This window comes from Pyrgilauda ruficollis, unplaced genomic scaffold (assembly GCF_017590135.1).
Source record: "Pyrgilauda ruficollis isolate IOZ18807 unplaced genomic scaffold, ASM1759013v1 scaffold1, whole genome shotgun sequence".
NCBI classification, from domain to species: Eukaryota; Metazoa; Chordata; class Aves; order Passeriformes; family Passeridae; genus Pyrgilauda; species Pyrgilauda ruficollis.
In genome coordinates, this window is record NW_024508100.1 from 1,079,431 (window position 1) to 1,105,179 (window position 25,749).

Genomic DNA, 25,749 nt, shown 5'->3' on the forward strand with positions numbered 1-25,749 from the left:
CTTTATGATCCAATATCTTCTCTTGTTGGTCCAGGAAATATGCAGCAAGTACTATGCTTGAAATATGCAGCAAGTACGAAGTGGCAAGTTTTGTGTACTTTCGTGATAACACAAATAAATATTCTTGCAGAGAGGTCTGTGCCTTGTACTTGATAATATCCCATCATTAATTGTAACAATGTTGTGGATTGTCTGCCAACGTGCAGTCTAAAAGCTCACACTAAATAATCCTGACACAGGAAAAATCTCGGATAACAGACTTCCAAGTACTTATTTGGCTACGACATACAATCAAGACAGCCACAGGATGATTCACTGCTTTAAGAATTTGGGCTGGATGACCTAATGGCTTCTTTTGGAGAGAAGGCAGTTCTCACTTAGAGCCAGCATGCCTGGAGAGGACGGCTAATTTACACTTGCAGCACTTACACCCAGCCCTGCCTTTGTGGTGCCTGTACAGCAGCCAGTGCTGGCTGGAGCGATGCTGCTACTCTCGACTCTTAGAGTCCCTGAGGAAAGAGCGTGCGGCGGTCCCATACCTGCAGCTGTGGCTCGCAGCCCGTGTGTAACCCAGAATCCCGGCGCTGGGAGCAGAAGCGCGGCGGTGGCGGTGCGGAGGTGCCGGTTCCCGGTCACAGCGCGGGGTGGAAGTTCCCCCTGCTGGAGGAACAGACCCACTGCGGCCAGCGGAGCGGGCAGCCGCGCGCGTCTTCCCCCAAATTTAATTTCTAGAGGTGCTCAACTTTAATAACTTTAATTGCGTGTCTCTCTGTGCCTGCAGCTTTACCTGAAGGCAGTGGGTTTTTGGTCTGTCCGTCCCTCGACGTATTGGTTTTCCGGGGACCAGATCCAGAGAGCCAACATGAGAAAAGGTGATCCTGTTATGGAGGACTTTTGATCTAATCAGAAGAAAAGTAAGGTGTAAGGTGAAGCTGGATGGGTACCTGGTCTAGTGGGAGGTGTTCTTGCCCATGGCAGGGAGTTGGAACGAGATGACCTTTAAGTTCTCTTTCAACCAAACCATTCTATGCTAAAGGCTGGATACTGTGGATGGGGCTGTGAGGTGTCTGTGGTAACCTGGGACTGGAGAAGTCTGTGATCGGCTCCTAGAACTGCTGTCTCTGGTTTGAAACGTTCAGTCTCTCCTTGCAGGAGTTCTTGCCAGGTTACTCACAACACATGAGAGATTTTCAGCATCTTTCAGCTGTGCTGTCTCAGAATGACGGGAACACTTTGCTGCAGATGCCCAGTCTTCAGAAAGAGCAATTTGGCATGGAGGTGAGGATCCTGCAGTGCACCCAGGGACAGGGTGGCCAGAGCCCTGGATCTAATGCCAGAAACAGGCCAGCTGCTCCACAGACCAACCTCCAAGTAAAGTTTGGGGCTGCTCTTGAGATCTCAGGATTACTGCAAGACAAAACCTCATAATGAATTGTCATGGGCATGTGTGCTTCCAGTAGAAGGGAAAAACCAAAGCAGGGGAGATGATTTCAGGCAATCTAACCACATTTGGCACGTGTCAGTGAAAGAAAGGAAAAGAATCCAAAGGAAACTTAAAGAGAACAACCTGCAGGTCAAGCCAACATATGTTGTTTTGTGTGTGGGCAGCTGTTCCTCATGGAAATTGGACTTGACAGCCGTGAGACCCGCTAATGAAAAATGATGTCGAGGAGAGATTCCTGCTTGTCATCACTGATGATGATGGGAATTTACCTGGATCGTGTGGCCAATACCTTTGTCCGTTGTGCCTGGACACTTCGGGGCGTGGGGGGAAACGGGGAAATCCTTCTTTTTCTATGGATCGAAGACACGCCTCGACCCCGAGCCTTTCCTTTCATGTGAACAATCCCTTGGGTTTCCTTCGTGTCCTGCTCGGCTGCCGTGCTCCAGAAGCGCCCGCGTACCTGCCGGGTGCCGCGGCAGGCGCAGGGACCCCTTCTGCACGCCAAAGCTCCGCGCACACGCCGGGGTCTCCCTCTGGGGAGTCCGGCGGGAGCGGGGAGCGTGGGGGGCTCCTCCTCCTCCCGCGGGGGGCGGCTGCGGGCCCTGCCCAGTGTGGGCGGCTGGGCCCGGCTGCGCGTTGGCTGCGGGCGGTGCCGCCAGTGAGGCTGCGCTGAGGCTGCGGGGCCGGATGGCCGAGCCGCCCGCCCCGCGCACTCGGGCGGCGGCCGGCAGCGGGCGAGGACACCGGGCGAGCCCTCCCTGCCGGGAGAGCCAGCCCTGCGGCACACGGCAGCGCCATGGTCTCATGGATCATCTCCAGGCTAGTGGTGTGAGTAGCTGCCGCTCGGCACCTGCAGCGTGTGCCCGCATGTCCGCGTGTGTTTGTGCGCGGTGTCCGCGCCGCCCGTCCCGCTCGCCCCTGCTCTGGATACTGGGCTAAATTTAGCAGGTTGTTGCCGGGGCCGGGGCGCCCGGCTGCCCGGCGGGTGAGGCAGGAGGTAGGTGGGTCAGATGGGATTTTCCAGCATGAGAAAATCACCAGGGTGGGTGGAGGGTAAAGCGCTGCCGCGCTGCACGGCGCAAGGTGACAGGGGAGAAAGAGAGCGAGTGACATCGCCCGGCGCTCGGCGATGGACGGGCTCGGGGTCCGGAGGGGGAACGGAGCATCCACGGGTGGGAAAATGGACATGGATTTGGGCTCGGCGCTTTGTTACCGGGCTCGGCGCGGCTGGGGGCTCGCGAGGGGGCGTGGGAGAGGCGGCCGCGGGGTCTCCCGGCCGCCGCCACCGCTTTCTTCTGTCTGTTTTGCAGAAGAAATACCAAATATTGCTTTCCTCTTTGCAACTTGCCGGCCATCCTCTCAAAAGATGGTCTCTCTCTCCCTTTAACCTGTCAGCCTGGGAGAAGAAGCGTGTGGCTCTTTGCGCTTGTCCTACAGCTTTTCCATGGCTGAAACTGCTCTAGGTGGGAATACATGTAAAAATTCCCTGGAAATTCTTCCCAGGCAACAGGGGAAAACGGAGCAAGCTCGAGGTATATATTTATCTGCTCCATCTGAGAAGAGGTTTAGGGAGAAAAAGGCATTTTGGATGCAATTTGGAAAATTCCTGGAGGAGGGAGATTACAGTCTTAAGGTGGGGCAGCAGGATGGCTGATCTCCCTTCTGGAAATGTGACTGGGGAAAGCTAATAGATGGCATCAGATCAATAATTTGCCAGTTTTCTCCATCATATGCATACAGATGCCTCTCCTGCAGATTCAGGAGGACATCTGTTGTGCTCTTAAGTTATTTTAGAGCGTCTGTGAGGGCCTGTCACTTTCTTTGTCTGAAAGAAACGTGCCATGATGTTGCACCATCAGCATGTTTCCAGAAAAGCATTTTCAAGGTCTCTTTTGCCATATAAGATGAAATATCAAAAGGAAAACTCACCTTCATCTTAGTTATGTCTCTGTATCAGTAAGACATTAAGTGTCAGATATGAAGATTTTAGGGGGCTCTAGAGTTGAATTTAGCCCCTGGAGGTCTGGCATCTGGATTTAACTGCAGCTAGCCATTATTTGGCTTGCCCTTCATTCTGGGAAAGAGTGTTAAATATTTAAAAGATTTAATTTGAACAGTGTAACTGTGCAGATATCTCTGCCAGCAATGTGAGATGTAGCATGTATTGTCTAAGGCAGCTTTTCTTTCTTCTCTACTAGACTAATTTCCACTTTGAAAAAACCCACATTGTGTAACCCAGCTAATCCTCAAGAACAAAGAATGTCTACACAGAGATGGTAGTTTAACTTACTTGTCTCAGCACATGCACATCTGCACAGATGATTTCATCTAAGACACATGGACTGGGTAAAAATCTGATAGGGCAGGACCTGGAGCAGTTGACCAGTCAGGTAATTAGCTGAGCACACAGACCTTCCTGCTCTCTTCAGTGTTATCTGAATAACATGTCACAGCATGGAGTCAGCTGTGCAGAGGGCAGGACCAGTTGTTTGTTGTGCTGCATTTTCAGTAGCAAATAATGAATATGCAGTGTAAATATTAATTATTTAGTAAGAATAAGTAAGAATAAGTAAGGAAAGTAAGTAAGAATAGGTAAGAATTTTGCAAGGAAACCAAGGGCAAACCAAGCTTGGTCACCACTTTCTTTCCACTGCTGAGTGTACATCCATCCTTTTAAGAATATTTTGCCCCAGGAAATGCTGTTTTGTTATCCCAGTGAGAAACTTGGACTATTTAGATTATTGCTTAAAACACCATTTGCTAGAGGTAGCATTGCATAAAAAAAAAAAGAGGAGAGTATAAATTATTTTACATTCCATCAGATCCCAGAAACCCCGAGGTGTCTGACATGGAGGAGCCCTCCAGTCTGACACAGCACACCATGCAGATCTGTCTGTGGAAAGGTTCCCTTACACTTTGATCTTTTCAACTCTCAGAGCATTTTCTTTTTGTTTCTAAAGACATTTCCATTCATCACTCCTACTGCCAGATGAAAAGGATGTTCACAAGAGAGCTTGTTGCTACACTTAGGTGAAGACAAAGATGGACAGGTGGTTTAATGTCAGGTGATGGGCAAGTTGCTCCTGCATCCTCGAGGTATGTGCATCCCACCACAGGCCAGACAGCCAGGATCCACCTGCAGCACAGCACAGACCATTCAGAGTAACTGGGAGCTGGATCCCTGACTCCTTGGTGTACAGTGGTCTTCAGATTAGGATCATGGCAAAGATTTAATCTGTTTAATCCAGTTTCCCCATCTCATTATCAATCACTAGTTGATCCATCAGTACAGATAGCTGTGCTTAAGTAGAATGGCCACCTGGTTGGGCTTTTTTTCCCTCTGCTTATACCTATGTAGTTGTTTTTTCATTAAATCTTATTAACTGATAAGGATGATGAAGAAAGTGGTGTGGTGTGGTTTAGTCACACTGTGAATGTTGATTTGTGCTCTTATGACTTCTGCTGATCTCCACAGGGGCTGTGTCTGATATGACTCAGCTAACAGAAAGGGCTTTAAACAAAAGCAAGCCTTTGCTTTGGCTCTTTGGTGCTTCACTGCTTTCACTGTCTCTGATTTGGTTGTTACTGGTTCTGTCCTGGCAGTTTCTATTTCTAAAACATTGCTGAAGGAGAAGAACCTGTGAGCACTTCTCACCTTTTTCAGCAGGAAGCCAGGCAGCTCACTGCAAACCTTCTCTTACCTCATTTCACCTTTAGTGCTTGGCCTTTGTGTCCAGAATGCTGGCTGGTTCTGTTCTGCCTGCAGAGCTGTGTGCTGGGAACCCTCAGAAGAGAAATTGTATCTTCAGAGCAGCATCTCTGCCATGGCTGTGTGTTAAAGTCAAGGATATTATGCTCAGGATCTGCCCTAGCTGCTGTACAAATGTGAAACAAAAAGATAATCGTGTCCCTGGATGTCTTTTTCCTCTAAGAGCTCAATTCTCATTCTCCTGTGACTCTATTCCCAGGCAGTTTTTTCACTCATCTCAGTGAGAACAAAATTGGGATATTTCTTTTCTCATGGCAGTGGATTACAGATGATTTTTCCACCAAGGGATGCCTGTGGTCACTGGAATTGGAATTGTTGCATATTGGAGTGACTTGTTCCTATGTCTCTCACAGTAACTAGAATGGGATAACATCATTATTTGCGGGTTAATTACAGCCTTTTTTTGTTCTTCCCCTCTGAGTACATCTCAAAGGACATTCTGGAGCACCTGTATCTCAGTTTCCTCATCTGTGAAGTGTAATGAACTGTTGTGAATTTATCTTCCCTGAGGCAGATCAGAAGGGACCATCGGTCTGTCTTAACAACTACAAGTTATTGCTATTCATTTCAAAAGAGATTCAATTTCCCTCAAAATGTAGAGGCCTCTGTAGGAGAACGACTTGGGATCTGTCTTTGTTACTGCAGACCAGTTTAGCTACAGTGCACAGCACTGGCAATCCTGGATAGCTACTTTTGGCTGTTGTCTACAGGCCCTTTGAAGTTAAAAGTGGTCTGTATAAATGCAGTCTATTGGCATGGGAATCCTGTCCTTTCTCAGAAACATGAGACTTGGTTTATGTGCTTGGGGATCACACAGAACAGAAATAAAGGTTTTTTGGCTCCCATTCTGAAAGTTAGACACATCACAGTGCCTGTTGAAAGACTTTCAATGTGGAACACGTGGCGTAGGAAGGAAGTGTCAGTAGAAACAAAGCTGGGTTAGACAGGTTATCAGTAGATGATATGATGCTATGTGATGACTTAAGCATTTGAATTCCTCCTGTGAGAAGCTTAGAAGTGCATTGCAAATTAATATAAAATGATTAAATATGTTATTCATGGTCAAAGTCCACAGCCTTAATTATGCTTTTTTGCCTGCATTTATTTTCTTTTAAATCAAAATATCATTAATGGCCTCTCTGATCTTTTATGTTTTGATGTGAAAGAGAATGGCAGCCTTAGATCACATTGGTAATTCCCATCCCTGTGTGCCTGCTGTCCCTGGAAGTAGTTGGATTCTGAACAAAATCAAAGGGGAACCAAAGAATTCTTTAACCTGATGCATGAAATTTCCTTCCCTATCACAGTTTGTTAGCTTTCTCTTTCTTGATTGCTGTGATGTTGCTTTAGCAAGGCTGTGAGATAGGCCATCCCATCCTCATCTGGTGTCAATTCATAGTGCTACTGAGTCAGACATTGATTTCATCTTTGTATCTGTAAAGAATTTCCATTTTAGAGAAACTGAGCAGATCCTTCCTCCTCCCACTTTTCATATGTATAGGAAGCCTGAAGAAATTTATGAATGAAACAAAACCTGAAAAGTTATATCATGGTTATTATCTGAAGGTAGAAAATGGTAACTTGTGTCTTCTTTGTGAGAGGCAGAGACAGGATCCACTCAAGCAGGCAGGGACTGCTCTCATAAAAGCAGAGCACAGCTTCAAGCTGTTGGTTATTGATACATCAGCATTAGCATTTCAGCTGTTGCTAACACTTGATATATATATAATGTATTGGTTATTGATACATCTGCCTTTGCATTTTAATTGACATACATCATGTATGTGAAGGGCTGTAGTATACACATATTCTCTGAACAGACAGAGACTTAACTCTCTCCCAGGATTTTCCTGAGAACCTGTGAGAAAGCTCAGAGAAAACAGTTCTTATCTCCACTAGGGTCCTTCACAGCCTGCTTTATTTACTTGGTGCTGGCAGGTGACATGAGGAATTCAGGTGTTCATTGCTCTCTACAGGCCTCACACCAGCAGTGTAAAATTATCTGAAAATACAGCAAAGGATCCAAAGTGCAGCTTGAGCTCCCAGCCAAGGCTGTGGGATGAGTTTGCAGTAGAGTGTTCTGTGCTCTGGAGCTGGGAAGGGGGAAGGGCAGACCCCCTGCCATACTTGCAGTTTACTGATAAACTTTACCTGTATAAAAAGTGGTGTAACGCCTCCAAAAAGAGGCTGCAGGCTTGCACTGCAGTGTGAAGAGCACATGGACTCCGTGGCTGCCAGCTCACTTCATGTGCATCCCTGCTGCAGCCTTTGGCTCTGCTGAGGGGGCAGAACCTGTTGGTGACAGTAAGTGACAGAGGAGCACCCGGCGCAGGTGCGACATTTGCCGTGCCCTTGGTAGGAAATGTGACCGTGTGATCATGCTGCAGGGGACAGCACTGCCTGCTGCTGCTCTGGCAGCCCTGACCCAGATTTGCCTGCTCAACACAGATGTGCTGGAAATGCTCCTGGCCCCAGTGGGGAAAGTTTTCTGGTGTGCACATCACAGATCTTACTGGTTCTGGGAGGATATTTTACCAGCCTGGCAGCTATGGGATATAGCCAAAGGGCTTGGCCTTTGCAGCTGCCTTTGTACAGTATTTGCCCTTGTGGGACCCTTTCCATTCACTATATTAAAGCACTTTGAAGCATTAACTTACTGTTGTGTCATTAGAGGGATTTTTATTGCCATTGTACAAGTAAGGGCACCAAGACACACAGAGATCAAGTGATGTGTGTAGTATTCCACAGAGTAACAGGTAACATATTTCCTCCAGACTCCTTGCTCAATAAATTAATAAAATGGAATCTGATAAAGGGAATTGGGAAATGTGTGTGTGGCTTTTGTATGGATTTTTGATGGTGTGAGAGGGATAGAGCAAAACTACAGACTTAAATAGATGCTGCTAAGGTAGTCAAACAACCAAAGGCCAAAGTATTTTGAATCATAACCTGTTCCCTTTCAGATCCTCACTGCTGTCCTTAGGGTAACAGTCAGCAAGAAAGCAAGAGCCAGACTGCTTAATACAGGCTAGTAAGTCAGGCATTGCACTGCCTAAAATTGGTTTCCTAATCACAGGAGGGAGATTTAGATCCGAGGTACTTGAGCTCTGGTCCACAGATGGCTGGCAGTCCACAAAACATCAGTCAGTGTTTCAGCTCTGAACCAGAAACCCTCATACAGGCAGTTTTGTAATAACTGATTTAGATAGAATATACCACTTTTTACTCTTTTTTAGTTACAAGTTTTGTAATTTTATTTATTGAATTACAGTTTTGTAAAATATTAACATTTCAACATTTTGCCAATTCTATGTGACTTACTGTTTATAATCTATCCTTAAGGAACAGTGGGATATAAAGTAAGCTGTTGTTTCTTTCAAAGGTTTGGATGGTCCAGTGATTAGGAAAGGCTGAGAAACACTTTCATGTGCTCTTACTGCAGTTAACAGAGTGAGGCTGGAGCTTCCATCAGGGGTTGTGTGTTGCATGGAGAGCTGTTGGGTCAAGGGGAAATGCTTGGTACAAATTGGATGAAGCAAAGCAAAACAAAATCACACCTCCTACTTCCTGAGCAGTTGCTTCTGCATGCTGAGCACTGCATTTGTCTTTCTGCTTCCATGTCTCAGCAGGCAGAGCTGATACCTTGGGAACTTTCAGGCTAATCAGGCTAAAGGTGGATGAAGACTTGAGAGCTGCAGAAGTATTAGCCAGTTTGGATTGCTGCAGAATCTTTGTATGACAATATTTCTTCTATGTCTTCATTAGGTAGCAAGGATCTTAGTCTAGATTCCCTTTTGTTGGCTTGTCCACTTGGGGCCACTCAGATTTCAGGTGGGTCTTGTGAGGTGAAATGGCCCAATGAAGGGATGCATCCGTGCAATCAGGCTCATGTGGCAAAATCTCCCTAGATCACCTCCATGGTTGAAGTTCATCACATGCTGCTTTTTGTAGGGAAAGTCTCACATACTTTTGTTATCACTGGTATGTTACTTAGATTGCAAACTCTTTTGGGCAGCAAGTTCATTTAGTATTTTTTATCTTACAACACCAGACAGTGGGGGTTAGTCTCTAGCTGGTTCTTCTAAGTTCTGTAGTAACAGAAAAATAAATAAGGTATGAATACATGCAATTCTGCATTCTAGGTGAATCATTCTTGAGACTGGTCCTCTGTTCCTCAGTAATTTCTCTCTGACACTCTTGCTGGTAAGGTGTTCATGGTCTGATTTGGCATTTCATATGCATGTAGTAAGACAGAATTTAAACTGATAAAATACAGGCAAAACAGATGGTGAGCAGAGTGCTGAGAAGGAGCTAGAAGAAGGGACAAAATGAAGACTGTGTTTTATCTTTCCATGACTTGTGTGCTTTTGAAGAGAATGACTGAGGTTACAGGACACACCTGCTCATTCCACAGGTAGAACTTGGGAAGGCACTCCAGACCTGGAGCACCATGCCAGAGCTGGAAACATGGGTGGTACTTTCCCAAGATTTGTACACAGAACCACTCCATCTTTTGCTGTGAGCCTCAGAACAGGCTTAACTCCTTAGCAGAGTACCCTGCTGTTTGTTTGTTTCTTGCAGACAAGAAAGAAGACAAGGGGAGGGCAAGAGATTTTAACTTGCTCTGGGTGGTAAAGCAGTGATCTGCAGGCTGGTAAAAATGGTCACAGAGCCAGAAGCAGGGCAGGGATGGCATCAAAGGAGAGAAGCTGGTTGTACAGTAAGTAGAAATGAAGAGCAAGGATTATGTTTCAGAAGGGACACACATTTCTATGGATGCAGAGGATTGGATGTCAAGTTGGAGATTTACTCTTGGCAGTGATGGGGACAGCTGGTGTCATGCTTAGGAAAGACTTGTTTCTTCAGATGCTGCTTGCTGCATCCCTTGCTGCTCATGCACTAATTGCTAACAAATAAACATCCAGTTTCAAAGAAGGAATCCATCAACTGGTCAGTAAAGCTGCAGTCTCTCTTTCCCCTTTCTCTCTCATGGAGCCAATAGTAATATTTTTCTTTCCAGAAATGGCAAATTTTACAGGAGAACCAAACCAATATTGAAGAACCTGTTTGTGAGGAGCTACAAAGAATACCCCTCATGTCTGAAGTGTTGTGCCTTTTTGGACAGATCCCAGGGATGCCAGGGCCATGTGTGTACCTGCCTGTGAATTTACCAGGCAGTCCATTGCTATCAGCATTAACGAACAGTGGCAGCTCCTGCAGAAGAAGCACTTCTGTTCTGTTGTGTTCATGCTGCTGGTTCCTTTCATGCAGCTCATTTATTCTATTTCTTGTTTCCAGCCTATAAATAAATGTTTACACCGGAAAGCCAAAAACTGACAGACATTTCTTGCCTCGTGTTTTGAGGGAGGCTTATAACCAATAACCAAGGAAAGGGCTTGTGCTGCAGATTTTGTATGAGAATACAAAGAACCTGGATTCAGTGCAGTGCTGTAAATTCCCTGTGGGAGGAGGGAAAATTATTTATTCTTTCCTGATTTGGCAACTGTAAAATAGCCTCTTCTGTGGCAGAGCTGTCCTGGCTGTCAGTCCCTGAGGAGCACTCATGGAGAAGTTAAACCAGGACTCTTGTATGGCATTTTGGGACGAACACCCTTGCAGGGAGGACAGATGGGACACACCTGGTGATGGTAAAGAGCAGAGCAATCACAGGAAGATGATCTTCTTCATTCACCACAATATTTCATGGTCACCTTTGTCTTGGTGTCTTCAGCACAAATGCTCTGACACTTGCTGTGAGCATGTGAGGAGAGCTGCTCTCTCCAGCTGTAGGTCCCATCAAACATCCCTCATGATGAGGTGGTTGTTCTAGCTTGGGCAGTTCCCACAGGACTGCTCTGGGTACTGCTCTGCCTTAGGGCCTACTGTGGATGAGCAGTTTGAAGCTCTTGAGCCTCATTCTACTCATGGAAGGGTTCTGCTTGTCCTGCTGCCTGTTCTGCTGTGCACTTGGGAGGATGTGGTCTGTGCATGTCTAAACTTAGACCTACGAGCCACTCAGATTATATGACCCACAAGAAACTATCCCTGGTATTAGGTCAGGTTCAACAACACCATCTGGCTCCTAAGTCTACCTGCAGAATTCATGGTGACATGTGAAAGAGAGAGGTGGGAGCTGCCCTGAGGCTAAAAGGCTTTGAGTTCAGTCACATATTTAATGGAAAAAGATTGAGTGGTTTGACTTGAGAATGACTGCAAGACAAGTTGTTATATGAAAACGAATTGATGGTCAGTGTTCAGATTCCAGTGAGCATGTCCCTCTGCAAAAAAAAAGCCCACTATCCTAGCTGGTATTTTTTACTGGAAACCACAGCAGAGAGGCCAGAGGCATGATGGACACAAGCACAGAATGAGACTTTTCCCCTTCCAAACAATTAGTCTAGGTCTGAGTTAAAGCACATTGTCAGGGCAGCCTGGAGGCTGTTTGCATTTTCCCTGGCTTAATTGTACCTGTTTTGTAGCTGAACAAAGGACTCTGCTTTCCAGGTTTATTGTTTTCATTCTGCTTATAAGGATTTTGGTCAAAACAGAAAGATGTTGCTGTTTAGAAAGAACATTAATAATTGAATTGAGATACTCAGGGGAATATACCCCATAAGGCTGGATTTGTTGAATTTAAGTAGATCATAATAGTTTCCATGGCAACACACTCTGCTGTCCTATATACAGAAAGGGTCTTTCTCATAGGATCAAATGCAGAGAGGAAGCTGCTATTTTAAAATATACCTTAAAACCACAAACACTGAACTAAGAGTAAATTGTTTCCTCCATAAATGTTGTAGGAATTTCCTCATGCTTGTTATACTGTGCTTACCTCTTTTCAGAACTGTCAGAGTGCAATCAGTCAAACCAATCCCCTGCTGACTCTAATGATTTATGGAGAACCTGAGGTCTAATGATGCTTTCTCAGGATATAATCTACCTCAGAGATACATCCATATCTGGATATTTATAAAGCTGTAACTGTCATGAGCCTGCAGTGGAGACTGCTGTGGTCCTTTTGAACAGGTGTGCAAAAATCCTTGTGTTCTACTGCCTATCCTGGTGTCTGCTTGTGATCTCCAATCTCACTCAGTGAAGCTGGTTTCATCAGTATTTGGACAGCATTGTGAGATCCTTGTGCGTGGTGTGTTCTGCTACAGCTGGCTCGAAGATGGGAATTCATGGTGATGGCTTAGCACCTGAACACTTAGAGATAATTGAGGAGCCGCACATTCACTTAGAAGATTTGGAGATTCTTCAATCCATCAGGAATTGCACAAACTCTTTTCCTCTAATCTAGCAATCAAGTCTATAATTTTATGTGCTCAGAAAAGCCTTATGGCCATGTGATCAGTTACAAAATCTGTGTGAAATGAAGTGTGATCATCCAAACAAAAAAGACGAAATTCAATAGAAATTCTGAATGTAACTAAGAAATAAGTCACAGTACATGATGGGAGGAAAAGAAGTTTGTATCTGGAATAATTACAGCTTCTCCATCTTGCCCTTATAAGTAGGCTAAGGGGTGCATTGCCAAATTTTAGCAAGAACTGCCACCAAAAAATTCCAGTCCTGACTTGTGGTAAACAAGGAGAAGAATCAAGGCTGGATTTTCTACAGACAAACTAAATAAATAGCTGAAAAATGCTGTTTCAATGCAAACCCCAATAATTTTCTCATCTCTAGGGCAATACCAGAGCTTTGAGTTGTGTCAACTGATGCTACTTTGCTGAGGTCAGTGAGTGGTGTAAATCTACCCAGGTGACAGACCTAAGGTTGTGTTTGTAGTTCAGAATGGTGAGGGCCTTGTAGAGGGTGCCAGCTGCATCCTAGAAAATTGAATATTATGGAACAGAAGTTGGCCAGTTCAATGGAGGACTTGTGTTCTTTATGAGTTTTGAGTTAAACTGCCTTTTGAGTGGTGACAGATGAAGGATAGAGGGCTCCTAAAAGCATGATTCTGTCATGATCCTTTCATTTTAGTATTGGGAATTTCATCACTAAATAGGAATATGGCTTTACTTGCACTTCAGCTACCCAAGCCAATCTAATGTGCCATCCCCAAGCTTGTAATCAAGACACCTCTGACCTGACCTCTGGAGCTCTGATGAGCTTCACTATCCAGCTTTTCTCTAAGAAGTGGGAATACCCACTGAAAGCTGAGGATGAAGAGCATGACCACCTTCCCTTTGGATTCAATCTAAAGAATCCAAATGCCTTATTGCACCCTAGCATATGTATTTTTAAAGGTACTTTAATCACATCAAACAGGCTGAAACTCTGTGATCTCTCATGCTTCATGCCTGTACCTTGTGTGAAGCTCTGCTACACAGGATGCTGGCTAACCATGGCTGCTGCCATTGCTCTGAGCTCATTCCTGATCCTGCCTACCTTAAACCACTGCTGCTTTGCAGACTTTTCAGAGCTGGGCATGCCAGCAGCTCACTGACAGCCATTTCCAGGGCCTGAGGGGATGTGACATATGTGATTGATGACACACACCCTCTGCCTGTTTCTACATATTATTCCTAGATCACTGCAAAATCAGCAGAGCTGCTTGAGAGACTGCAGACAGCCACTGAAAGATTCTTGCCTGCAGTCCATGAAGGAGGACATGCATTTTAAATTTATAAATACTATGCCTGATTTTGCATGGTACTTAATTAACCAGTCTGCTTTCTATGTAGTTTGTGGTAATTTGTATTTAATATTGTGTAAACCCATTCTGTAAAATCAAACAGGATTTACTTATAGATGAGATATTTTTCATCTCTTTGATATAGTGTGTCCTGAGATTTTTGCTCTCAGATGTGCTATACAGCTATACTGGAATAGCTCAGCATTCTTTTTCAGTTGTTATTCTGCTGAGGTTTGCAGATACTTGGCTGTAACAAATCAAGTCCCTATTCAAACACTATTATAATTTATGTATATGCTTGAAACTGAGAAACCTCACCCTGAGCAGCCAGGCCATAAATGGCTGAAGCCTGTGTAAATCCAGTTCTCCAGACACATTTTATACAGCTACATGTGTTTGAAACAGTTTAACCATTTCATTTCAAAACAGCAATGCTGTATTTAGAGTGGCACTTGCAACATTATCATCCTCCTGTGTGACAGGATTGCCCGAGAGAGAGGACAGACGCTGGGCTGTGGCATTTAACCCAGCAGTATTAATGAATTAGAAATGATGGAAGAGCATACATAAGATAGCAGGCAGTGTGGGTGTTCCCACAAAAAGTACAAACTGCTTTCTCAAGCAGCTGCTTATTTAGAAATCTCTGAAATGGTCCTTGAAGAATTGGCTGTCTTCCCCTTTGCTTTCCTCTCAACTTATTTCTGTGAATCTCCATCTGGCTCCTAAATCTCAGTTTATATTTTATTTTATATTTTGAATAGCTGCCAGCTGAAAGGTATATGTGTGAGAGGGAAGGTGAGAATGGAAAAGAGGTGAAGTCTCTAAGCCAAAAGAAAGAAGAGAGGCAAAGCCCCTTCTGTTCAGAATAGTGCAGTGCACAGGCTCTTTACCAAGCCTGAGACAAAGTGGTATTCCTCATGGTGTAGGGATGGAGCTGTGCCTGTGTCACAGGCTTTGATCTGAACACATTTGTGTTTGGGGAAATGCAGAATAGAAGAGAGCAGCATGACTTATCCCTTTTACTCTCTAAGGCTCTCAGCTAAAGCCTGAAATTCAGAGACATATGAAAAGTCTGGGAGAGATCAAAATTGAATGCAAATGGGAACATGACATCTTCTGTCAGAAGGAGGATTGAGTATCTGGATAGCAATACTGCTGTATTGAGGCATTAAAGACCTGATGTCTTCATCAAATTGTGAAACTGGATGTTAAATCCCAACTTCTAGAATATGTGCATATATTACATATATCTTTGGGCATCAGATATTTTGATTTGTACTCTGAACCTGCAAGGCTGTGTGCCTGCTCTTTTCTGAGAAGCTATTGCCTGATACTTTATTTTGAATGGAAATGCTCCTGTAATTGCTTCCAAGAAATCACCTGATGAGAATAAATGAGCAAATGTGGGAATTGCTAGGATGTGCTCACAGTGAGATTGCCTCACTGTGTAATGATGGGGGTGGCACAGAAGAAGTGCCTGGAAACTGCAATTTCTCTTTCTAGATCTCACACTGCCTGGGCTGTGACCAAGCTGCTGATTTCCAGTGGTGAAAGCCATTTATTTTCCAGCATGGTCAATGCAACCTGTCATCTCAGCCTCCTCTGAAAGTTTTTACCCTAGGTAAATTTGTCCAAAATCTCAAATTGTCAGATGTTATTGTAAGGCTCTCAATATGAGCTGCTGTGCCATGAAATGCTTCTGTAGATACCTGTCCTTGCTGTTGAGTCTTGCCTGCACTTTAGGTAATAGGTGGTTGTTAAGAAAATGTAATGTAGGTGAATAGTAGCTGTGCTGTAAAAAGAAACCCCTTTCTCACTCTTATCTTTAGTTAAAGACCCAAACTTCACTTACTAGAATATTAGAGGGATTGAAATCTTGTCTTTGGTGTAACAGAAAAGTGTTTAACCTGTTAAGCTTCAGGGAGAAGCTATGGTAAGATTGGAAAATATCAGAAATTTAAAAATAAAACTAATATTGGTCAAGGAATACAAAACCTGGAGGTACTTAAAAAGATAAAATTATTTGGGAGGAATAGAAAAGAAATTGTCTTTTTGTAGCAGAAGTATATTCACCTCTGCTATACTTTTTGTAGCAGAAATATATTCATGAGGTGACTCATGATGTAGGAAAGTTAAATAGATGTAGAGAGATTTCAAAGTTCAGAAGAGAAGCCTTGCATTTTAAGAAACATCCCAGAGTGGCTGAGGAAATGTGTCTGAGTTGCAGTATTACACTTGTACATATATACTGTGTTGAGCAAAACCAAAGATACTTTAGAATGCTCTGTACAGAGTGCATGAGTTGTATCTGTCCCATGCACCTGCCAAGTGAATTGCAAGTCAGAAGTATTTAACTTCAGCTGCACTTCTGGGCAATATGCAAGTGTTACTGAGAGGATGGGCATGAATTTTGGAGGCTGGGCAACTGAATCTCCACCTGGGCTATCTTAGCCCACCCACACTGTGTGCTGGTAAGCCCTGAGCCAGAAACAGTGACAATATCCTGCCCAACCCAAGCAAGTTAAAGGACAACAGATGCAGCTTTTGTGTGTCAACACTGCATGATGGATGTACAACCAGGGGAATGCTCAGCTGGGCTGATGTACAAAGTACAAAATGTACAAAGGGGATCTGAGAACTCAGCTATTTCCCAAAGACCTGGAGAGAACTGATTGAAGATGATGAAGGCTTACAGAGGTGCTGGTATTTCTGTGCCTAGGGTACTGTTGTGTCCTCAAATACAGCCCTGAAAAGCCTTTTAGAATGACTAGATCAGAAAAATTAAAGATTCCTGGATCCTGGAATGTGTATTTGTCCTGTTACTAACATATGTCAACTCCTCAACAGTGCTGAATATAACTTTTCTTTGGAGCATCATTTAATCTTTCTTCATTTAACATGAAAATACAGTTCTTCAACTTCTAAGGATGAATTTAGGGGCTCGGGAGGAGATTATCATTTAAGAAAGCCCTTTAAATCAATTTTAGCTTGATCAAGGCTTTGCAGCCCTTGATCTTTTTAAAAATTATCATAGCATGAGTATTAGCTATGTATGGGTAATTCACTTTCCCTGTGAGGTTCCCAGCTCCAGCAGAAGAAAGGTTGTGTCATTTTGTCTCCAGATATGTACTGTGGGCCATAGTGTTTGGCATAGGGGTAAATAAGCTGATAATGACCTCTCTACTCATGGCTTTGTGTAAGAATAGATCATGCAACAACATTACCATAAAACCATTATAGTAAACTGCACAGTTAATGACACAAAGCCTTGTGTGTGAGTATGTGGCTGTAGAGATAAGGAAATCTAGCTGTTCCTCTAGCTCACCAGAAATGGCTAAGCAAGAGAATTAGAGCACTGTTTGTAAATATTCATTTAATCTCCCTACCCCTCTTTTTGAAGCTCTGCTAACAGCACCCGTTCTGTGTGAAGTCCCAGAGCTGACAGTGTGGTGCTATTCTTCACATGCTTCCCTTGGCAATCCAGTAGGTATTCCCCAGCTTAGCTCCTTGGGGACAGCACTAATTGCAAAGGGTGTGCTGGGGCTGAGGAAGAGGGTTCTCCAAGCAGCAGGGAAGAATCTCCTCATCATTCAGGGAGTGGATCCCTGGTCCTGCTGTGCCTCTGATCATAGGAATGATGTAGTGCTGTTCTCTTCCAGATCTCGACACAGGGCTGGGTTAGTAAAAGGATTATCCAGCAGGTTGAAGAAAGTGATTGTTCCCCTCTATTTCACAACTGTGGGGGGATGTCAGAGTTGCTGGCTGGAGTAGAATATCCCATTTGAGTTTCCCTGGTAGAAGGAGGGCCCTGGCAGCAATGAGTCCAGTGGAAGAGGGTTGGAGCGCATGGTGCACCAGGACAGATGAGTGGGATGTTTGTTCAGCCTTAATAAGAAATGATGAAGGGAAGATGTCATTGCTGTCCTCAAAAATGAGGAGGATTGTTGTAGAGAAGGATTTTTGTGGAAGCACAGCAAAAGGGGGACAGGCAATGGAAACAAGTTACAGCAAAGGAAATTCTGATTATATATAAAAAAAAAGAATTTTTCAAAGCAAGGGTAAGCAAGCAGGAACAGGAGTCCAGAGATTAAGATACTGAATATTTGGCTGGACAGGGCCTGGGGCTCATGATTTATCTCTGTCAGGGGATTGGTTCTGCTCCTTTGTTCCTGCGTGAGTCTGGTTCCTCCAGATTCAGCCCTGGAGGAAGTGCCTCTGCTCTGCAGTGAGCATTATTGATGGAAGCTCAGAAGCCAAAGTGCTGGGTGCTGGCTGTCTCATATGTTCTCCAGGAGAACTCCAAAGGTTCAGTAGGTACATCGTGACCATTGTGGGTGAGTATGTGAAGGAGGAGATGTGAAACAAGAGGTGCCACTGGGCTGTCATTTTGGTGTGCTTTTCATTCCATGTGTGAGCCCAGGTCCACTGTCTGCCCATGCATCCCATAATGAGTCTCATGCCCCTGTACTAACCACCTCCAGTCTGTGAAGTGCTCTGGGGAACCTCTCCCATTAAAGTGTCATGATGGGTGTCACCCCCCTGGGGCTGATGCTGCCCTGGGACAGCCCTGAGAGGTGCTGGGTCAGGGTGTTATTTAGGCTGCCCCAGCTGCTGTTTTGTACCACTTATCCTAACACCATAATTTAGGATTAGCCACTAAATGGTCATTTTTCTTATAATTTCTTTTAATTAGAGGCAAAGAGTTGTCCTGGTAGTTGAAGCTGAACTCAGAGGTGTAGCCAGCAGATCTGATTGATTATTCATTAGTGGTCCATGGCTTCAGAACAGAGGCGTGTTTCCTTCTGCTTTCCCCTCCCTCATGTCTGGGTTAGACTGGAGGCTGCTCTGTATCAGTTCAGCTCCAGCTGGAGAGCTCTGCCTTCATGTTTATCTCAGTTGCACCATGCATTTCATTACAATGCTGTTATTAGCTGTATAAAAAGGAGGGATTAAAAAGGATGAATGAAATTACAAAAGACCCTGGAGGAAAGAACTCTATTAAATTCACACCATCAACCCTAGTTAAATAGCTGTGAGAAAAGACTAGAAGTCTTTCTTTTTCAAGCTGTATCACAGTTTCTTGTTTTCCTGTGTTTTAAAATAAAAAATTATGCAGGTCCTAGTAAGAAAGCAGGTGCCCAGCCACTCCCTAAAATGTTTATAGCACCCAGAAGAAATACCAATCTGTGTATGTGGGCCAGAAAGAGAAACTTGGTCTGCATGGCCTGTGAACTCACAGCAATTTTGCAGCTGTTATATTTAGCATGTGGCATTCTGATACCCATGCTAACCTAAGCATGGAGCTGGGCTGAATATTCTGAAATTACCTGTAGAATCATCTTGCCTTAGCTTTCCTACACTCTTGCTTTAAAACTGGAGTTGAAAACTGGGCACTGATGTATCATGTCCTAATATGGTTCTTCCTGTATGATTTTATTGTCTCACTTTCTTACAATTTAAAATAGACATAAACCACTAATTAAATAGAAATAATCAGAAATCAGTAGTAATGCCACCAGTTTTGATATTCACATCAATAATATTTATACTGCACTTTGAAATCCTCCTTTGAGATGCATTATCAAAATGAGAAGAAACGTTTAAAGATGTGTGTGGGTTATTTGTTTGTTTACTTAACTAAGAGGTAGGTATTGCCTCTGGAACCTGGAGGTTACGACTGAGTTGGGTCCCACTTGTTTTCAATGAGTCTGGTCCCTCACTGGGTTTTCTGGTTAATGTTCTGGAGTCCTTGGAGATGGAAGAAAGTCAGTTCCTGATGGAAGGAGTTATGCTGCTTACTGTTAATTTACCAGCATCCACCATATCCACCATACTAGTGGAAGGTGGCCCTGCCCATGGCAGGGGGCTGGAACAGCAGTAAGATTTCACCTCAGGCTGTTTGGCACCAAGCTGCCATGAGTATGCCTGATACCTGTTTCTGCACCAAACTGCTCTCCTTGGCTGATGGAGAGATCTACCCTGGGTTTCTGTCCTCCTCCAAGAGCTTCTGGAGAGCTCCAAGGCCCAGAGGTACTCACAGCAACCTTGGGACTGCTTGATCTGTTACAACAGATTGAGTCATTGGTAATCCATGGAAAGTCAGTATTTTTCATTGCTTTAGCTGAGTATTTGGGCCAAAGAGATTTTCTGGAATAATTTTGAAATTACATTGAGCTGAAATATTCCTTGCATTTAGTTAAGCACTTCTAGTAATGTTCTGTCCCTGGGAAGCTGAAGTAACAATACTCTAAGGAGGTTATTTGCAATTGATTTGGATGTGTTATGGTTTAATTGAATTTTTTATTCCTGTTCCAAGAGTACACCACAAGAAGTCTAAAGCTGTCTTTCAGTGAGGGGTAGAAGAACAGGAGCTTTTGTGTTTCTCACCACTTCCTCAGACAGTGGTAGCACTTATGGTTTGATGGTGGAAGTCTTCCATAACCTGAACTGAGTTTTCAGATACAGAGAATGTAGTAGGATTATGCTCTCAATTAGGATTTCTGCATGTGGTTACACTTCCTAAAAGGTGATTCACATAGTATCAGTCAAAATAGTTCCAAAATAATACTTTCAACATGATGTGGTTTTCTATGAAAATAATGTGGAGCTTCTCTGTTGATAAGCAATCCACAGTTTGTACCTTTTTTTAGCCTAGAAATTAGTTTGGTTAGGTTATAAGTTTATCTGTTCCTTTTCATATCATGAGCCTACCATAAATCTGTAGGCTAACCCACAATGCAAATTTTGGACCATCTGTCATCTCTGGAATATAATATCAGTGCTTCTAAAAAAGCTTTTTCCCACATAAACATCCCCCTCTCCAGAGTCAGGAAAAGCAGCCCTTCCCATCTAAAACATACCATTTAGTTTTCAAATTGCCAAATTTATTTGGCTTGGAAAAAAACAAAGCTCTCAAAGCCGGAACCACACGGTCAGTAGCAGATAGGGAAAACATCGGGGCACACAGACCATGAGCCCTGCCTTTTTGGAACAGTGGAGCTGGGTGAAGATCTGACCCGGTCACACAACAGGAATGTTTTCTTTTCTAAAAGGATTTTATTGCCCTTAGTATCACCCTTTGATTGATTGCTTCTTCTTCCCCCAAAGAGTGATGAAGCTGTGGGCTGTTCCAGCGCTGGCAGTGAGCTGGGGCCGGGGGCTGTTTTCTCCTGCGGAGAGGGGAGGAGCAGCGGCAAATAAAACCCCAAAACCCTATCTCTGCCAGGCAGAGCCTCTTGGGCTGTGCCAGCCACAGTGTTCTTGTTTACTGCAGCTTCCCACAGGCCCCACACCAGCCCCACACTCTCTCCACACAGACCCCTTTTCAAGCATTGTCTGGGTGACAACAAATTCCTCTCTCTCATCAGCGCTCTGGGCCTGGCAGCTCCGCTGATGGCAGAGTGAAGTAGAACAGACCAGCTTAGTAAACCTCCACCTGCAAGGAATTTGCTTCCTAAAATAGCTGTAGAGCTGTGGGGTATTTTTATAGCAGCCACACAGGCATTCTCTGTTCTGAAGGAGAATTTTCAAGTGTTGGCTTGAGTGTAAATTGATAGAATTCTGCCTGAGTTTGAAGAGAGTCTGGAACTTAACCCTGGGTAGGGTTAAGTACCTGCCTAATCTTGAATGGACTTTAAATATGATACTCAAGGGTACCCATGTAAACATAATGCTGCAAAGACCCTTCACTGCTGGTAGTTTTTCTAGGAATGTCAGGCTTTAGTAGGCATCACGTGCACTATCATAACAATCCCAATATTTAACAAGGTCTCTCCATCAGTAAGAGAGTTATTTTAGCATTTCTATCTTCTTCTTGTTACAGGAAGTGTGGAAAGGGGAACAGTGGGGACTGGTCTTGTTTAGACCAGTCTGAATGTAGGATTTCAATGTGAACAAATGTGATAGTTCACAGAATCAAGGTTGAAAGAGACCTTCAAGATCATCCAGTCCAACTGCCAACCCCAGACAACCACAGTCACCCCTAAACCATCTCCCCAAGTGCCACATTGAGACGCCTCTTGAATACTTCCAGAGATGGTGACTCACCACCTTCTTTGGCAACTTATTCCAATGCCTAACCACTCTTCAAGTAATTTTTTTTTCTAATATCTAATTTGAACCTCCATTGGTGCCATTTTCTCTCAGCCTTTTGCTATAGACACAGCAGAGGAGACCAACCCCACCTCGCTACAGCTTCCTGCCAGTTCTAAAGAGCAGCAAAGTCTCTTTGAGCCTCCTTTCTCCAGACTAAACATCCTGATTTCCCTGAACTGCTCCTCATAGGACATGTCATCTAAGCCCTTCACCAGCTTTGTTGCACATCTCTGGACATGCTCCAGCATCTCAATGTCCTTTTAGGGCTCAAAACTGAACACAGCACTTGAGATGTGTCCTCACCAATGTCCAGCACAGGGGGACAATCAGTTCCCTGGAATTGCTGGCCACACTACTGCTGATACAGGCCAGAATTTCATTTGCCTTCTTGGCCACCTGGGCACACTGGGTCATTCCCAGCTGGTTGTCAACCAGCATCCCCAGTTTCGCTATAGACACAGCAGAGGAGACCAACCCCACCTCGCTACAGCTTCCTGCCAGTTCTAAAGAGCAGCAAAGTCTCTTTGAGCCTCCTCTTTCTCCAGACTAAACATCCCAGTTTCCCTGAACTGCTCCTCATAGGACATGTCATCTAAGCCCTTCACCAGCTTTGTTGCACATCTCTGGACATGCTCCAGCATCTCAATGTCCTTTTAGGGCTCAAAACTGAAAACAGCACTTGAGATGTGTCCTCACCAATGTCCAGCACAGGGGGACAATCAGTTCCCTGGAATTGCTGGCCACACTACTGCTGATACAGGCCAGAATTTCATTTGCCTTCTTGGCCACCTGGGCACACTGCAGGGTCATTTCCAGCTGGTTGTCAACCAGCATCCCCAGGTCTCCTTCTGCTGAGCAGCCTCTCAAACCACCCAAGTGTAGTTTTGTGACAGCTCCAGGCTGGCTGGGGCCAGTTTCTCCACCCATCCCCACTGCTATGTTTCTTCACCTGTTTGTGCCTCGCCATCTGCCAGCTCCTGTGTGAGGAGTGCCCTGGCTGAGGAAAGCAAAAACAGGTCATGACAACTGGAGAGGAATATGTGCTGCTTTGGGAAGATGAAGGCTGCTTAAATTAGAAGCATCAAGGACAGTCCTTGACTTGCTGTTTCTGCTGGAAGGCCAGGTGGGCATCCCTGTGCCCTGCAGTTATGCCAGGAGGAGCAACTGGGTTTCACCAGCCATTAGGTTATGTTAACCATGATGAAGTTTCACTTTGCTTCTGTAGTAACCTGGCTGAGAAATCAGAGATGGATCTGGATGGAAAGCAGAGCATCTTTGTGTTAGAGCTCTCCTGGGTGTGCCTTTTGCTCCTTTGGTGTGGGTGTGTATCTGCTTTGGAAGTGCGGGTGTGAGGACATGGTCTTAGCAGGTCACAAGAGCTAAGCAGGTCACCAAGGAGGTGCAGAGGAATGTGCTGGGTGGCTGTACAAGTGGAGCTTTACCTGCAAAGGCAGTGCATGACTGGCTGAGTGACATGGGCACACCTGCACGTTTGTCCTTGGGCACTGAAGCAGCCCCATAAGGATGTTTGATTCAAGTTGCAAGTGGAGTTTGAAGTGAGCCTCATCTGTCTCAGGGGTATCAGGACTCAGCGCTTTCCTTGAGAGATATTTTTGTCATGAGTGTTCTCAGAGTGTATCAGGATGTCAGTCTGGCATGGTCAGGTATCCATATCTCTTGGGGCCCAAGGTGGGGACGGTGTCAGCTGTCACCCTGAGGGTGAGCAGGCAAGTTCCTGACTTCCCTGGTGCCACCATTCTGCTGCACACTGACTGCAAAGAATTTGCAGGAGCCACCTCCTAGGGAATATAGCCCAGAACCTCCTCTGCAGCTGGTGCTTCCTCCCCCCAGCCCCTTCTTGAATATCAGGCATTTGGCCTGTCACAGACTCAAATTAACCCTTTCTTTGCCTTGTGTACTGCTTATTTTCACATCCCTGACTACTGGATTTCAACCAGGAACCTTCAGTGTGAAGACAGCGCTGTTTATTTTTAATCTGGCACTATGTGAACATTAATTAGGACTGATAATAAAGAACACAAACCTATTGGCACCCTTCTTGGTGGTATCATTGAAGAATGCTGGCATGGTGACAGCTCAGCTTTTGCTCTCTGTGTAAGAAGCACGCACTAGCCAGTGAACATGTTGAGAAAATAGGAAATATCTCAATGATTCCTAAATGTGTGTCCATCCCTGTGCACAGAAGTTGCTGTCTTGGCTGCTGTGTACCCATGAAATGGGAACATTTGTTATTTATGAGTAAAATAAGGGCTGTTCTATTTGTGTTGTGATGGTACAATGTTCTAAGTGTTTGGGCAGCCCAAACACTGCTGGTGGCATGGTAACTAGAGGAGCAAAACTTGGATGGCTTGGGATGTAGATAGCCCGTGCTGGTATATTTGTAACAGTAGGTTGCTACCCAGAAAATACCCCTGTGGTTAAAAGTGCTCAAGGGAGTGGATGTGCAGGCATTTCTGGAGGTAACCTGAGTCCTGGCAAGAACTCCTGAGAATCACTAAGAGCCTTTCCATTTATTTCAGTGGCTACTTTATGGAGCGTGAGAGTTAATTTTGTGGGTAAATGACTTTTTCATGAGGAAAGCAGCATCACCAAATCAGAACCCAAGATGTCCCGTGGGATCCTCCCAGGTCGTGGTGGCAGCTCTGAGGCTGTTCCCCAGACTGTAGTCTAGATTCTGTTCAGGAATACTGTCACATCTGGGATAGCCTGTGCTCTGTGATGGTCAGGCCACTGCTCCAGCAGATCCAGAGAAGGAACAGAAGGATATAACAGCCAGGTCTGACTGTGGCTGTCCTGGTAAGTGGAGAAAAAAGAGCTTTGCTGGTGGTGCTTCTGCTCCCCTGGAATATGCCAGGGTTTGTTAAAGAGGAGCCAACAGTTCAATTGCTTTACTATTCCCCTGAAAATCAGGAAACCCCACAATATGGGAAGCTTCATCCTTTCCTGTGTCATTTAATGGTAAAATTCAATAATGAAACCCAAATCCTACATAATGTAATTATATTAATAAATGCAGTCCATCCATTCCACATAATATCTCCTGGTGGTACGGGGGGTTTCTCCCCTCCTTTTGCCTTTGTTCTCTTTATTGAGTTGAGCATCCTCTTACACTGCATCAGGAGGAGTAAGTAACCTCAGTTATTTGTCTTTGTTGCAAAAGAAACAATTACAGCCTTTACAGTCCCTGTATGGATCCTCCCCAGTGCACTTCCACTTTCCCTGTCTTTTCCCTGTCTTTCCTGCCTTTGTGTCTCCCTTTTGACAAAGAATGACCGGAAGCACATGTAATGATCCAGGCTGGGGATTGCTGCTGCTGAGGTGCCTAATAGGATTATCGGATTTTCAGCATTAATCCTTATCCTATTCTTTAGGCAGACTAACCTTTTACTTAGATTTTTGCCTCCTGTTGCACAATTATTTGACTCTTCAGTGATTTATTTACAGCTGCTGTTTTGTCCCTCTTCAAGGTGATTGTAATTGGTGTAGACCTCCAGCACAAAGCAGTGTAAGAACTGTCAGACTGTTGTGGTTATTTGTTTAGTGCTGCAAGTGAGCTTTTCCTAACTCACTGATGGACTTCACCACTTCCTTGCCTCTCTCTGTACCCTGAGGGTGTGTGCTTGCTTTAGCCCAGACTGCAGAACATTTCTGTAGCTTTAAATGTAGCAGCTATTCTGCTCAAGTCCTGGGAGGTTTGATGATCAGGATATCTGCTTCTGCACAGAAGGTAAAAGGGCCAAGGCTTTCTTGGGTACACAGCTCATTCAAAGAAGATTTGAAAGA

General features: G+C 44.6%; 1 protein-coding gene across 6 annotated transcripts in view; it reads left to right on the top strand.

Annotated features, from left to right (window-relative positions):
- The first annotated feature begins 2,087 nt into the window (after nt 1-2,087).
- The window catches only part of REEP1 (receptor accessory protein 1), a 68,462-nt gene continuing 44,800 nt past the window's right edge, over nt 2,088-25,749 (top strand). For 2 of the 6 annotated variants that reach the window (XM_041461207.1, XM_041461388.1), the window contains exon 1: nt 2,088-2,272. In XM_041461207.1, coding sequence (XP_041317141.1) covers nt 2,241-2,272 — 32 coding nt within the window. In that variant the 5' untranslated portion in view covers nt 2,088-2,240. The other 4 variants (XM_041461559.1, XM_041461642.1, XM_041461300.1 and 1 more) reach the window with 3 other exon arrangements.